The 15,521-nt window shown below is 44.6% G+C and overlaps 1 protein-coding gene across 1 annotated transcript in view; it reads right to left on the reverse strand.

Annotated features, from left to right (window-relative positions):
* LOC147663432 (acyl-coenzyme A amino acid N-acyltransferase 2-like) overlaps positions 1 to 15,521 on the reverse strand; it is a 45,962-nt gene that overhangs the window by 21,352 nt on the left and 9,089 nt on the right. The window contains exon 2 of the mRNA XM_086950461.1: positions 13,724 to 14,242. Coding sequence (XP_086806587.1) covers positions 13,724 to 14,186 — 463 coding nt within the window. The 5' untranslated portion in view covers positions 14,187 to 14,242. The remainder of the gene's footprint in view (positions 1 to 13,723; positions 14,243 to 15,521) is intronic.

The raw sequence follows: 15,521 nt of genomic DNA on the forward strand, positions 1-15,521 counted from the left end.
GTCAACAACGTCTCCTCGGCGTGCTTCAACATCCTACGCATGCTACGGAAGATCTTCTGGTGGATCCCCACCGAGACCAGGAAGACCGTCACCCAGGCCCTCGTCACCAGCCGACTGGACTACGGCAACGCCCTCTACGCCGGTACCACCGCCAAGCTCCAGAAGAGACTCCAGCGGATCCAGAACGCCTCAGCCAGACTCATCCTCGACATCCCACGAACCAGCCACATCTCCGGACATCTGAGAGACCTTCACTGGCTCCCCGTCAACAAAAGAATCACCTTCCGCCTCCTCACCCACGCACACAAAGCCCTACACGACCAAGGCCCGAGCTACCTCAACAGCCGAGTCAAGTTCTACGCTCCCAAACGCCACCTCCGATCAGCCAACCACGCCCTCGCCGCCGTCCCCCGCATCCGAAGAGCGACTACAGGAGGAAGGTCCTTCTCCTACCTGGCCGCCAAGACCTGGAACTCCCTCCCGACCGACCTGCGCCTGACCCAAGACCACCTCTCCTTCAGGAAGAAGCTGAAGACCTGGCTGTTCGAGCAGTAGCGGCACCCCCCCTCCCCCAGCGCCTTGAGACCCTACGGGTATGTAGCGCGCTCTATAAATGTCATTGATTGATTGATTGATTGGAATACCTACCCCATAGATTTACCGATTTTTAATTACTGAATCAGTAAAATTCGGTAATTAAAAATCGGTAAATCCCCAGATCTTTACCATAAGTTGTGCTTTTTAGGATTTGGTTTCAATCTGGTAAGTAGTTTTTGAGAAAGTAAGGTTCGAAATGTATAGATATCTAGCAGTGTGGGACTCTTGTAGGGCCTGAAAATCAAAAGATAGGATTTGGTTGGCTGCCTGCAACATCAGCAAAGTAGTTGAGCAGCCATGTTAGGACTTGGGGGCTCAATACCCGTGTCCTGGAAAAAAGAGTAAATACCATATAGGGGCCAGGGTAGGGATACCGAGAGGTCAAAATTAGAAACAAAAATGTAGTACCGCCCATTTCTATTATAATCCCCCTGGAGAGGGCCATGGTCAGTGCCAGTGGGCCAGTGCATTCATTTATACTTAAAATATGGGGAGGAGGAGCCAAGTATAATCTCTGGGGACCCCACCTTACCTCTGGCCTGTGCAATTTGTGTTTTTTTTTAAAAGTATATCATTATGGATTGGGGGGGACTGTGTGTGCCTCCCCGCAACTTTTGCCAGGTATTGGCTACAGGAACCTCATCCCTTGAAGCCGACAAGCATGATAAGACTTCTGCTGTGCGATACAGAAATGTACCCCTTACCCACAAAAGCATGGGCAGGAAACATTGCATTGCTCTTGGTGCATGAGCAGAAATGCAGGCTGCTCCTGTAGGGCAGGAGAACATTCACTATTGCTGGCTGGAACTGGCACCCAGGATGAGTGTCGGCTGGGAAGTCCGCAGGGCCATGAGGACATTGAGCCACCACCTGCAGCCCTCAAAGGATACAAACGTTTTAGGTGCTCTGGGTGGGACTGGGGCACTCACCCAAAAAATGCTTATCCAGCTTCCACTAGCACCCATCCTGGGAGCTGTCTGGGGATCCGCAGACCACGGGCCTTGGGTCTCCCCCCTCAGTCATCCCATTATGATGAGGTGTAGGTTCCCGGGGTAGCCGTTCATAAAATATTCACTGCTCTCGATAGCTGCACCCCATAATTACCTGCAAGGGTTTTTCCATTTATTCTTTGTTGTGGTGCTCCAAGGAGAGACACTGGCACCACAGAAGATTTATTTAAATGGTATAGGAAGCTGGAGGTAACGCAGAAGGCCCCGCCTCTGCCATGAACTTTTAAACAGTAAGTACTGGGGGCCTCATATATGAGGCCCTAGCGGCACTTTTGCATCGCCAGAACGTCACTTGTTTTACATTCTGGTGGCGCAATGTGCCACTGGCATATTTATGAGGCCACGTAAAGCCATGTTACGTGAATTTTCATGGCGATGTAAAAATGTACCTCTTTCATGCAACAACTTGTGTAAAAGGGACGTTACATGGCTGTTGCTGGGGGCGTCCATGGCTTTTTGACACTGCCCCAGAAGTCTGAGGAAGCTTCAAAAACGTACGCTTACCCAGGGGAGGCGTAAGAGAGGCCCAACAAGGAGAAATATCTTTATTTCTCCTCGTCTTTCTACTTTCTATGTGGGCTGCATTCTGCAGCCCACATAGAAAGAGAAAACGCCTCTTATGATTCTTTTTGTGCAGGCGCAGGGGAAAAAACAGGAATGCACCATATCTAATAGATACAGAGCATTCTTGCCCTTCCCTTTTGCTGTAGGGCAGCAGTTTAAAAGTGTGTATATAAATGTTATGGTCAAGTACACTGCTGTAGAAGTGCATGTACTCGTGTAAACATCATGTCACTGTTCTCATGTGATAATCATCATTGAACACTGGGTGTCCGGTAGGAGGATGATATTGGGAATTTGGGATAGCAATGCCACACACAGCTATAAAACATATTTTGTTAATCTAGAGTTAACAGTTGTCTGCCAAACAATCGCACAAATGTAGGGTATCATGAACACCTAGGCTATCTTTGAGAGTTTCTCATAATCTCAGATGGGCCCTGTAGCTGAAGTTGCCAGGTAACTAGGGATTATGCGAAATGTGGAAAGACCTCATGGGAGTGTACTCTCCCCCTGAGGACTCTGGCTATTCAAAGCAGTTGAAATCTCCTGGTGAAAATAAAACCATAAATGAGGACTCCTCGGAACCCCACAAACTCATTTGCATAGTGCTTCAACATTCATAGCTCAGATCCACCCTCTTCAAAGCATACATGATCTCTCTGTCCAACACCATCTGCAAAAACATCAACATCCTCTCCTTCACATATGATACAAAACTCATACTCTCCCTCTTGGACAAGACCCCCAACTCAAGAGACAAGTTCACCATCTGCATGACCAAAGTTGCTAACTGGATGAAAGTCAACTTTCTCAAGCTCAACTCAGACAAGACAAAAGTGGTAATCTTCTGAAGAACACCCCAACATAGGACTCCAAATGGTGTTGGTGTGGGTCGTCAAGCTGAAACACATACCCACACCCAGAGCCCATGCCAGGAACCTTGAAATAATCATCAACAGCAAACTGGATATGAACGCACAAGTGAACACCATCACTGCATACTGCTTCTACACCCTCAAGATGCTGAAGAAGGGCTCATAAGCAACACTAGAAAAACTTACTCATACTGCAGTCAACAGCAAATTGGACTATGGGAACACCCTATACGCTGAGATCACCAAGCAATTCAGTAGAAGACTACAAACCATCATGTACTCGACAGCCAGAAGTCATATCACACCACACCTTAGGCAGCTACAATGGCTCCAGACAACAAACACGCTCAATTCAAAATCTTCACACAGAAATTCAAGGCACTACAGAACTTAGGACACACCTACCTGAACAGTGGCATCTCCTTCCATCAGCCACCCAAACACCTCCACTCCACGGGACTCTGACTCGCATAGACCCCATGCATACCCAGAACCAGATCAGGTTGGGCTTTCTCTTACATCACTCCTTGAGAGTGGAATGACCTCCCACTCCACATCAGAGCCTCCTCCTCTCTTCTTGAATTTCGAATAAAGCTGAAGACCTGGCTTTTTAATTAACCAACCTACCGGAGGTTGGGCTAAGCACACACACCTGCTCGGCATCAGGATAACTTTGTAGGAGAAAGTGCGCGTTATAGATACACCTAACAAACCATAACATGTGGTAAATTCATATGCAAGGTACTCCCCTTTTATAAGTGCAATCTCAGGGTCCAACTCATAATGCTGCAGTTTTTATAGCCCTTGGATTTACCATACAGGCCCTTCTGACTCGCTCACTTTGAAGAAATACAAAATATGCTACTGAGGTGTATTTCACTTTCTCCCCTCATTGCACGAAGAGGGGCAACACTTGTTATGTGTTTCCCTGTTCATCATCTGTTCTTGTATGAGTTTCACTCAAGAGTGTCCTGCCATCAATCATTGGGCTGGTGTCTGACAGTGAGAAACCTTACCACCAGGTAAGCAGGGTGCATCCTGAGTGTGCGGGCAGAGGGAGCTCATACAGTTATAGTGGATGAGATGGCTAGAGCTCAGTAGCATCTCAGAGAAGTAAAGAAGATGAAAAGGGACTCAGTGACATTCCATACATGGGCATTAGAAAAGCGGGAAACAGATAACGTTTTATTAAATGAGGATAAGCAAATCTCGTCCTTTTCAGACAGGTACAGGTAAAAGGTAAGAGCTCAGAACACTTCATACAGAGAAGCAAGGTAGCATTTCATACAGGGATTCGAAAATAAGTGAACTTAGTAATATTTCTAAAGGTGCAGCGGATGGGATAAAGCTTCCTATATTTTATCCATGTAATGGTATGGGGAGCTCATAATGGAATCTCACACAGGTACAGAGGGTGAAAAAGAGCTCAGTGGCACATCTATTGCATGTACAGAGTAGGGGGAGCTAAGAAAACATGGTATACAGGTACAGAGGGTCACGTAGAGCTCAGTGGCTTATTAAATGTGTGTACAAAGGATTGGGAGCTCCGTAAAGCATATTATACACATACACAGTTCAGAAGATAAGGAGCTCAACAAGGCATGTTATACAGGTACAGAGGACGAAGTAGAGCTCAGTGACACACCTAATGCATGTACAGAGGAGTTGGAGCTCAGTATGTCGTACAGGTACAGAGAGTGACGTAGAGCTCAGTAGCACATTGTAAGAGCACTTTTGATAGTTAGAAAATAATGTTTATTTTGATGTGTTTTAAAGTTAACACAAGTATGCTGTAATTTAAATTACTAGGCCTCACGTTAGCATCTGCTGTGCCTCCGCTTTCTCGCACTGACATGCACATATCATTGTAAAATGTGAGAAGCTTTCCTTCATGCATATTTTCTCTCCTGTAATCTTCCATTTCAGAAAATGAGAGAAATAGAGTTAATTTTCTTGGTGACGTTTTTCTAGTATTGTATAAAATGTATTACACCGTAGAAGGAAACCATACCAGGATGTACTAGTACAGTTACAACTCAAAGTCTTTTGTTCGGGCGTGTTTAGTGGCCTGTTTATATCATGAGTCTCTTATTGTTTGGTGTTGCAAAGTTATTGTCTTATGATCTAATGATTAATTATGCACACAAAGCAGGTATTCCTAAATGTTTCTTATTTTATGTGTCATATCTTTACTAATGATGATTTGTTGTTAGTTCTATGATCTCATTTCACACAATGTCTAGAGTGTGATTTTCACGGTCGGAAAACCTATAAAATATGCCCTTTCTGGGATGTATGCCAGACTTTTCTTGACTTTCAGATTGAGCAATCTCTGTGTCAGACTGTTTATTGACTCCATACTTCGACTTTTTCTTTACCTTAGAATTGAATTGCCTATTTATGTGATTGGCAGTAAACCTTATGTTGATGCTTTCGCATTTGTATTTTTGATTGATTATTGATAATAAATGTACCAAACTATTTTTGCCTTCTTTAACGACTCTTAACCACATCGCTGCGGCGGCTATTCCGCCGCAGCGCTAAACGGGCGGGGCGGGCGCACGGCAGCCGCATGCTGGTGACAGAACCGCTCCGTCACCAGCCGCGGTTGCGCTGTGCTCGTGACGACTCTACACTAGTGGGAAGCATTTGGCCTACCTAGGACCGCCCCCCAGCCCACTGCTGACTAAGGCGAGACCCACTATAAATCTGCCAGCCACTCGCATCAGGGTAACGCGCATGCGCGAGTAATTAGTGCTCTTCGCGACGCCGACCGGCTGCAGCAACCCGATGGCTCCGTCTCCGTAACCCGGTAAGAGCTTGTGCCATGCAGTCCGTGAGTCTAGTTATGTGGAGTCAAGGGCTTGAGTTGTGTGGAACTGTTGGCCCGTGGCACAACTTCTCTAACTACGGCCGCCTTGTTCTTTATTTTCACACAGCACACCGGACTTCTGCCCTCTTGTGCTGACGCTGCCACCGGTGCCGAGTCTGATTGATTTAAGACTAACTTTTCACCTGTGTCTCGTGAAGGTGAGGTGTTACGTTATGCCCTTACCATTGTGACTATGTTAATCCCTGATATGGGGCTTCCTTAACTGATTCGTGCTCTTTGCCCACGCAGGAGTTCGCAAATCCTTCCAGTATAAAGGCACAGCACACTCGACTTCTGCCTGCTTGTGCTAACGCTGCCACCACTGCCGAGTCAGCCTGATTAAAACACGGTTTTTCACCTCCGTGACCCCGAAGGTGAACTTTTACACCCCGTCTGTACCATTGTTGCAAAGCGACTGTTTTGCTTTTGTGGCTTTTTAATTAAGTTCTGCCCCCTTTTTTGATCACACAGGATTTTGTGCCTTCCTTACCAGAAAGACACTACACCCAACTTCCTCGGCTTCTGTCAACCAGGCACCTTTCACCCCTCCATTACCCTTCGTTGGTTTCCTCAGCGCAAGGACACTTCACTCTCCCGAGAGCGGTAAGAGACTCAGACCAGGCCTTCCCCCTGTAATTCTAGGCCTCCATATCTATTCTCCGACTGAGATTAATTACGACCTATATATCCACAGATTGACTGGTCTCCGCCCCTAACATTCCTCTGCACTGGACCACCGCCAGCAACTTAGGTGGTAAGTTCCCTTCCACCACTAACTTCCTCCCTTAGCAGCCTATTATAGTATGGCTGCACTGTTAACTGTTGAGTGTAAACCTCTGAGTACTGACAACCCCCCGCTACTTTAGCATTACTGAGCCCCGCCTGGAGTACCCTTAATCCATATTTTACATCGATCCTGTTCCCTCCAAAAACCCTGGGTTCCCACTGAGTTTTAGAGATTCGGAATGTGCTATTAGCTTAAAGATATTAACTAATGTGTCTACCTGATATGCAATTGTTACCTTTAGAATCTCCTTTGCCTAAAAGAAATTTTTCTGTTTTCTTTCTTTTCCTTTGCTCAGCTACCCGAGGCCCTGATGAGAATCTCCAAAGAACTAAAAGAGATTCGAAACGCGTAGGCCCATCCCCTTACTGGTCTGCCAATTGATCTAAGAGTACTTCTCTGCACAGATCTTTCGCCATTTGTTGCATATTATCTATTTGCATTTAATTCACCAAGATTGCTTGAAATTGAAAAAACTCTTGATGGTTTTCTATTCTTTCAGTACAAGTTACAAATATTTGGTTCATACAAAGGCAGTACCAGTTTTATGTTTTCCTATTGTAGATAATGTACATATGGTATGTGTGAGAGTAGGTTGTATGCTTTGAATGTCTGGTGAAAGTGATATGACTGTAGTATCGAATGGTGGTTCATTCCTCATTAATTGCATCTTCTTGTGTCCGTTTTGCATTTTTGTGTTTCCTTCAATGTCTCTTTTTCAAATGTAAAAATGGTTTTTAAAAAACATCATTGAATATACAATAAAATTGCAACTAAGAAGCATTCCCTTCTCTGAATTTGATTTTCAGTTTATGGAGGATTCATTATAGTTCTAAGTTATTATTATCAGCACTGGCATCCTCCTCTTGTTGTTTACGTTATAGGCTCGGCCTTGCTGATTAGAGCCAGCCCCCTTCTGTTTTCACGTTCTACTAGCGGACGAATGTCCGCGAGGTATTTTTTGTGATCCCATTAATTTGGACATCGCGACGGATTGATCTCCACGCCCCTTACCATAGGTCTAGGACTGATCCACGAGACGGCCTTCTAGACCTCCCTTTGATCCTCTGTGAGTCCCCCTTTGTCTTACTCTCAAGACTTAATTCCTTCCCTTTTATTTTTCCTATTTTTCTCTGTCTGTTGATTCAGTTTCTTGTTTTGCATTACTTGTTAGGGAATGGCAGAGAAGGGCACTTTTGCTTATAGCGAAGATCACATTAAGAATCTCCTCAGTGACCCCCCAGTTTTCTCTTCAGTCTCCCTAAGTGTGTCTGCTACTTCGCAGAACGAATCTGAAAGACTTTTACGCCTCAAAAAAAAGCAGATCAGGACTGATTTGCACGGTCACTTCCTCTTACAACATCTGAGGGAAGGGACCATCCCAGGTGGCCTTCAAATAAAAAACATCCCTGTAATATTCACAGAAGATCCGATTTTCAAAAAAGGCTTTTCCTTCATTTAAACAAAATGTAGTAGGGACCTGATGGTCCTCACGATTGAAACAGCTGTTAGACTCTCTAAAATCGAATTGGAAGAGATAGCAAAACTAGAGGCTGAAATTAGTTCCAACCCCACAATAGCGGACGCCAAATCACTCTTGGAGAAGGTAGAAAAGGAAGTCCAAGAGTTCAAGGACTACACGGTCATGCAAAAAAACAATCAATTCGAGAAGGACAAGAAACATTTTTCCTTGGAAAATATATATCCCTACCTACAGCCTGACTTTTACACCAAACAAGAATCTAGAAGATACCTATCAGACAATCAGGGTAGGTCTAGGAAACAATTTATCTCTTTTGGTGAGACTTCCTCGTCTTCAGATAACGATAGTGAAACCAGTGGTAATTCTAATCAACCAAACAGAAATAGAAACTGGAACCCCAACCAACAAAACCGAAATCAGGGCCAGAACTCTTTTTTAGGCAGAGGCCAAACGAGACCCAGAGCTCGAGTCAGATACACAACACCATGGGAAATGAAGACCCGCAGACAGCACTAAAAGAACTGAGAGTATCCCCCATTTTCAATCTTTCGCAAAGACCTTTATCTAAAGCTGAAGAGGGAATCCTGTCTAAAGGACTATCTTTTGTCCCATCCAAAAGAACAGATTTTGTGCGTATGAAAACAGAATTTATTGAATTCTGCAGAAAACTTAGACTTGCTATGTTTTTTCTAGAAAACCCAGTTCCACAAACTAGGGAGGTCACTGGCCTACGCAATAAATCCACTTTCTGTCCCACTGGCAATACAGTTCCTAAAGAACTCATAATCTTCGAAAAGAGTGTACTTTCTGCCATCTCTAATATGGAGAAAGAAAAGAAGTTTGTCAAACATAACACCACAAGGGAAGAAATGTCAGCACTCACAGCCTTAAAAAATGATCCAACAATCGTTATAAAGCAAGCCGATAAAGGTGGCTCTATAGTAGTATGGGATACTGTAGAATACACCAATGAGATCAAAAGGCAACTTGACGATCCAACCTGCTACCGCAAAATCGAAAAAGATCCCACTGCAGAATTGCAAAACCAACTCTTTAATATCATCCAAGAAGGCTTTGATGAAGGTTTCGTGGGTAAAAAGGAATGTGAGTACCTACAAATAAAACACCCTAAGGTACCAGTCTTTTATGTACTACCAAAAGTACATAAGAATCAGAATAAACCCCCAGGGAGACCCATCGTGGCAGGATGTGGTTCCCTCCTCGAACCCATTGCTAAGTACGTGGACTGTTTCCTCAAACAATTTATGACACAAGTTGTGTCATATTTACAAGACACAACGGACTTCATAAATAAGGTGGAAACTGCCACTTTCAATGAAGGCAGGGATCTTCTTGTCACCCTTGATGTGACATCATTATATACACAAATTCCTCAAGATGAGGCATTGGCAGTTCTGTCTTTCTTTTAGACTCACGCCCCAGACCTATGCAAGTCCCTACGAAATTTTTGGTAGACTTGGCCTCATTTGCCCTGAAAAAGAACTACTTTTGTTTTAACAAAGAGTTTTTTTATCAAATAAAGGGGGTGGCAATGGGGTGCCCTTTTGCCCCGGAGTTAGCGGTTTTGTTTATGTCAATGTATGAGGACACCCACATACACAACAACAATCCGTATGGACCATACATCCATAAATGGTATTGTTTTATAGACGATGTCTTCATGATATGGACAGGAGGAATCGACAATCTGATCCAATTCCACCAATGGCTCAATAACAGGACACCAGATATTCAATTCAGCCTCTCCCATTCGGAAGCTAAAATCGCCTTCCTAGATGTGGAGGTATTCCCAAGAGCAGGGAGGTTGGCAACTACTTTATTTACTAAGCCCACAGACCGCAATAAAGCGTTACTATTCCAGAGTAACCATCCGAGAAGTTTAAGGGAAAACTTGCCGTATGGGCAATTTCTGCGCGTCCGCAGAAACTGTACTTATGATAAGGATTTCTCACACCATGCAGAGAGACTGGTGTCCAAACTATGTGATAGGGGGTACCCCAAAAGATTGGTGAGAGACTGCATGAAACGAGCAAGGTGGACCCCCCGTGAAACTCTGTTGGAACGCAAAAAGAAACCTGAACAGAAACGACAGGTCTGTGTGACAACCTTCTGCCCGAATGCGAACCAGCTCAAACGCATTATTGGGCAAAATTGGCATCTGGTGCGTAACCTTGATGAGAGCCTAAAAGAACCCCCATTGTTCGCTTTCAAACGAGAAAATAGTGTGGCGAACCATGTGGTAAGAGCCGCAATTCATACCCAGAGCCAACCATCCCTTCGCCAAATGATGGGTCTGGCACCTATACTAGGTCATCATAAATGTGGCACCTGCCTTTGTTGTGAAACCACCATACAAGGCACCGTTTTCCAACATAGAGGCATATCATGGAAGCATGAGGTTTTTAGCAATTGCAAATCGAAATTTGTAATATATGGAGTTATATGCCCATGCGACCGTCTGTATATTGGTAAGACAGAACAAGAAGTGCGACAACGCATAACTCAACACAAATCGAGGCTGAAGAGAAATGTTGAAAATGCCCCCCTAGTGAATCATTGGAACAGGAGGCAACATGGACTCAATGACCTCAAGTGGACAGTAATATCCAGGATAGAAAAGAACCCCCGAGGAGGCGACATGAGCCTCCTTCTATCCAGAAGGGAAGCGATGCTAATTGTAAAATTTGACACGGCCGTGTCAGGTTTAAATGAGCTGTCAGAAATCTTTAAATTATGATCTCCGGTGGTTTATGTGAGTACCACTTAAGTTTACTGCATGGTTATTTATTTTCCCCTCCCAAACCTTTAAGCTTCACTTCGCCGACTCTACACTAGTGGGAAGCATTTGGCCTACCTAGGACCGCCCCCCAGCCCACTGCGGACTAAGGCGAGACCCACTATAAATCTGCCAGCCACTCGCATCAGGGTAACGCGCATGCGCGAGTAATTAGTGCTCTTCGCGACGCCGACCGGCTGCAGCAACCCGATGGCTCCGTCTCCGTAACCCGGTAAGAGCTTGTGCCATGCAGTCCGTGAGTCTAGTTATGTGGAGTCAAGGGCTTGAGTTGTGTGGAACTGTTGGCCCGTGGCACAACTTCTCTAACTACGGCCGCCTTGTTCTTTATTTTCACACAGCACACCGGACTTCTGCCCTCTTGTGCTGACGCTGCCACCGGTGCCGAGTCTGATTGATTTAAGACTAACTTTTCACCTGTGTCTCGTGAAGGTGAGGTGTTACATTATGCCCTTACCATTGTGACTATGTTAATCCCTGATATGGGGCTTCCTTAACTGATTCGTGCTCTTTGCCCACGCAGGAGTTCGCAAATCCTTCCAGTATAAAGGCACAGCACACTCGACTTCTGCCTGCTTGTGCTAACGCTGCCACCACTGCCGAGTCAGCCTGATTAAAACACGGTTTTTCACCTCCGTGACCCCGAAGGTGAACTTTTACACCCCGTCTGTACCATTGTTGCAAAGCGACTGTTTTGCTTTTGTGGCTTTTTAATTAAGTTCTGCCCCCTTTTTTGATCACACAGGATTTTGTGCCTTCCTTACCAGAAAGACACTACGCCCAACTTCCTCGGCTTCTGTCAACCAGGCACCTTTCACCCCTCCATTACCCTTCGTTGGTTTCCTCAGCGCAAGGACACTTCACTCTCCCGAGAGCGGTAAGAGACTCAGACCAGGCCTTCCCCCTGTAATTCTAGGCCTCCATATCTATTCTCCGACTGAGATTAATTACGACCTATATATCCACAGATTGACTGGTCTCCGCCCCTAACATTCCTCTGCACTGGACCACCGCCAGCAACTTAGGTGGTAAGTTCCCTTCCACCACTAACTTCCTCCCCTAGCAGCCTATTATAGTATGGCTGCACTGTTAACTGTTGAGTGTAAACCTCTGAGTACTGACAACCCCCCGCTACTTTAGCATTACTGAGCCCCGCCTGGAGTACCCTTAATCCATATTTTACATCGATCCTGTTCCCTCCAAAAACCCTGGGTTCCCACTGAGTTTTAGAGATTCGGAATGTGCTATTAGCTTAAAGATATTAACTAATGTGTCTACCTGATATGCAATTGTTACCTTTAGAATCTCCTTTGCCTAAAAGAAATTTTTCTGTTTTCTTTCTTTTCCTTTGCTCAGCTACCCGAGGCCCTGATGAGAATCTCCAAAGAACTAAAAGAGATTCGAAACGCGTAGGCCCATCCCCTTACTGGTCTGCCAATTGATCTAAGAGTACTTCTCTGCACAGATCTTTCGCCATTTGTTGCATATTATCTATTTGCATTTAATTCACCAAGATTGCTTGAAATTGAAAAAACTCTTGATGGTTTTCTATTCTTTCAGTACAAGTTACAAATATTTGGTTCATACAAAGGCAGTACCAGTTTTATGTTTTCCTATTGTAGATAATGTACATATGGTATGTGTGAGAGTAGGTTGTATGCTTTGAATGTCTGGTGAAAGTGATATGACTGTAGTATCGAATGGTGGTTCATTCCTCATTAATTGCATCTTCTTGTGTCCGTTTTGCATTTTTGTGTTTCCTTCAATGTCTCTTTTTCAAATGTAAAAATGGTTTTTAAAAAACATCATTGAATATACAATAAAATTGCAACTAAGAAGCATTCCCTTCTCTGAATTTGATTTTCAGTTTATGGAGGATTCATTATAGTTCTAAGTTATTATTATCAGCACTGGCATCCTCCTCTTGTTGTGCTCGTGACGGAGCGGTTCCGTCATGGCCCCGCCCGCCTAATAGAACGTGCCGCGCAGGCGCGAAATCATCGCCGCGCAGGCGCGGCGGCCGGGCCATGATGGAACAGCTCCGTCATCAGCACAGCGCACCCGCAGCTGATGACGGAGCGGCTCCGTCATCAGCATCGAACCAGTTAATTATTAATAAACCTTGATAATTTTGTCTTTGGATTTTGCCCTGTGTAAGTTTTCTTTAATGGCAAAGGCCCACTGTCCTGTGGGACTCACAAGGCCTCAATCCTGTGACTCAACCTATTGAACCATTTAGTTAAAACATTGAGAACATCTAATGCATGTACAGAGGATGGGAAGCTCAGTAAAGCATGTCATGTAGGTACAGAGTGTGAGGTAGAGCTCTGTGGGACAACTAATGAGTGTAAAGAAGACGTTGAGCTCATTTCGACATGCCATACAAGTACAGAGTGTGAGATAGAGCTATGTGCGAAAACTATTGAATGTAAGAGGTTGTTGAGATCAGTAAGGCATGTCTATACAGGCACAGAGGATGAGATGGGGCTCTGTAACAATTAACTTCTATTACACTTCTCTTTTCTATGCAAAAAAATTCCAATCCTGTGAAACAGCAGTCAAAAGGAGATGCCCTAGGTTTAGACCAAAGAATTCCACATGTATGTGCACTTATACATCATATGTACTCATATCACTGTTTCCAATGTTTTCGCCAACAGTGGGCGACACAAGTACTCGTACCTAAAAATAGGAATACATATATTATAACAATTTGTGTTCACCTGGTGGAAGGAAAAGGGCGCCACGGACTCTGCCGTCCTTGATAGGTATTCTCTGCACCCCTGGAGTAGCATACCACCTCTCTACTGTCTGGCTGGCCATGGGCTGAACTTCATGACTCGGCAGTGTTTGGAAGGAGTCGTAAAGATCCAGTGTGATACGGAAAGGACTGCCCATGACGTCTCGCTTCACAAGCTGACGGTAAGGCTTCTCTGGTTTGAGGAACCAAATGAGACCCATGGGCACCACTCCTCTGTAATACCCTCCTGTGGCACTGGCTTGCTCCAGATCCAGCTCCCCATCCTCATCCGCCCTGTAGAATGCCTTGGAGCGGAACGAGACTCCCTTCTCATCAGTCAGCGATGCCTGGAGGGTCACTAGCTGGCGGGACGAGAGGCCGGAAACACGGATTCGGAGATGCTCATCAGCTAGGGAGACCTCTGGTGTCACAATGAGACGCGACATGGCCAACGATCAGTTCTCTGTCAATCTCTCAATGGCAGGATCTTCAAAGGTGGAATCTGCAGAGGTTAAAAGAAGTCTGATGAAGATTGAACAGGAGTGACGGGGCACAATCAGAATATGAGGAGTGTTGAGAATGGTGTAAAGAATGCGAAGTCAAGAAGTATAAGGCTACCTTTATGGTGATGCTGTTATGCACAGGGCTTAATTACAAACTGCTCTCTAATTCCAATGGAGGCAGTAACAGGAGTCATGAACCCCATCAGAATTAGAAATCCATGGTAGATGTGTGGCTCAGGTGTCCTTCACTTAGGAGCTCCATTTACAGAAAGTATATGTAACATCCAGTAACTATGCCTCCAGTGTTACTAACGTGGTGGCATGAGGAAGCAGAGGAGCTGTAAATCAAACCATATTGTGTCTTAATGAGATCCTGATTGTGTAGGCTGTTTTCTTATTATCTTATTAGTAGCAGGATCAAAAACTGCTTGGATGGCTATTATGATGCAGAGGTCTGCATGACAGTGTCACATAGGCAGGTATACACCCCCAAACCAGCACATCTGGAATTACCTGGAAGTAATTAAGGAGGCAAACAGTGGCTGATGTCTTGGTGTGAGGGTTTTTGGTAATTGTGTTAGGGTGTTGATAATGGTGTGAGGGTGTTGAAAACTAATATTAAGAGTATCCCAGATTGGATATATTAGCTTTTAATAAAATCTAAAACTCTGGGGTTTAGAATTTACAGTGTGCGCCAAAAGGAATCTTTTACAAGTTTACCCGTGTAAAATCGTAAATAACATGGATTTTGGTACTTTCCATACCAAAAGTCAAATATGCCAATGTAGACGAAGCATTTTTGCTCTGTTAAATTTCAGATAGGATCAGTTGAATTTACCTGGAAAAAATAAGGACCTTTCGGTAATTACAACTATAGATATAAGTGCAATCCTTGTGTAAACAGGAGTTTGCACTTGCAGTGGAATTTTTTTTAACACTCCTTATCAGAGTCTAAGAGAGTACCCAAGTTACCAGGAAGATAACTTTATCCTAGTGCTAAGTCCTGGCTGTTCTCCAGCCTCACAATGAGTGTAAATTCACCATAGAGGCCATGTCAAGTGGCATGCCTGAATTCCCAAGTGTCCAGGTGTAGAAAATGGTGTTGTTGTGAGTGTGTTGACTGTCACGACCTTGGATCTCAGCACTGATAGGAAAGCCCTCAACATCCAGATTTCCTTAATTTCTAACAGGTTTGTGTGCAGGGATACATCTGATTTGTTCCAGTGATGAAGAGTTCTCCACAATGTGCCTCCTACCCGTATTCTGAAGAATTTAGGG

Source organism: Lissotriton vulgaris, unplaced genomic scaffold, assembly GCF_964263255.1.
Source record: "Lissotriton vulgaris unplaced genomic scaffold, aLisVul1.2 SCAFFOLD_336, whole genome shotgun sequence".
Lineage (NCBI taxonomy): Eukaryota > Metazoa > Chordata > Amphibia > Caudata > Salamandridae > Lissotriton > Lissotriton vulgaris.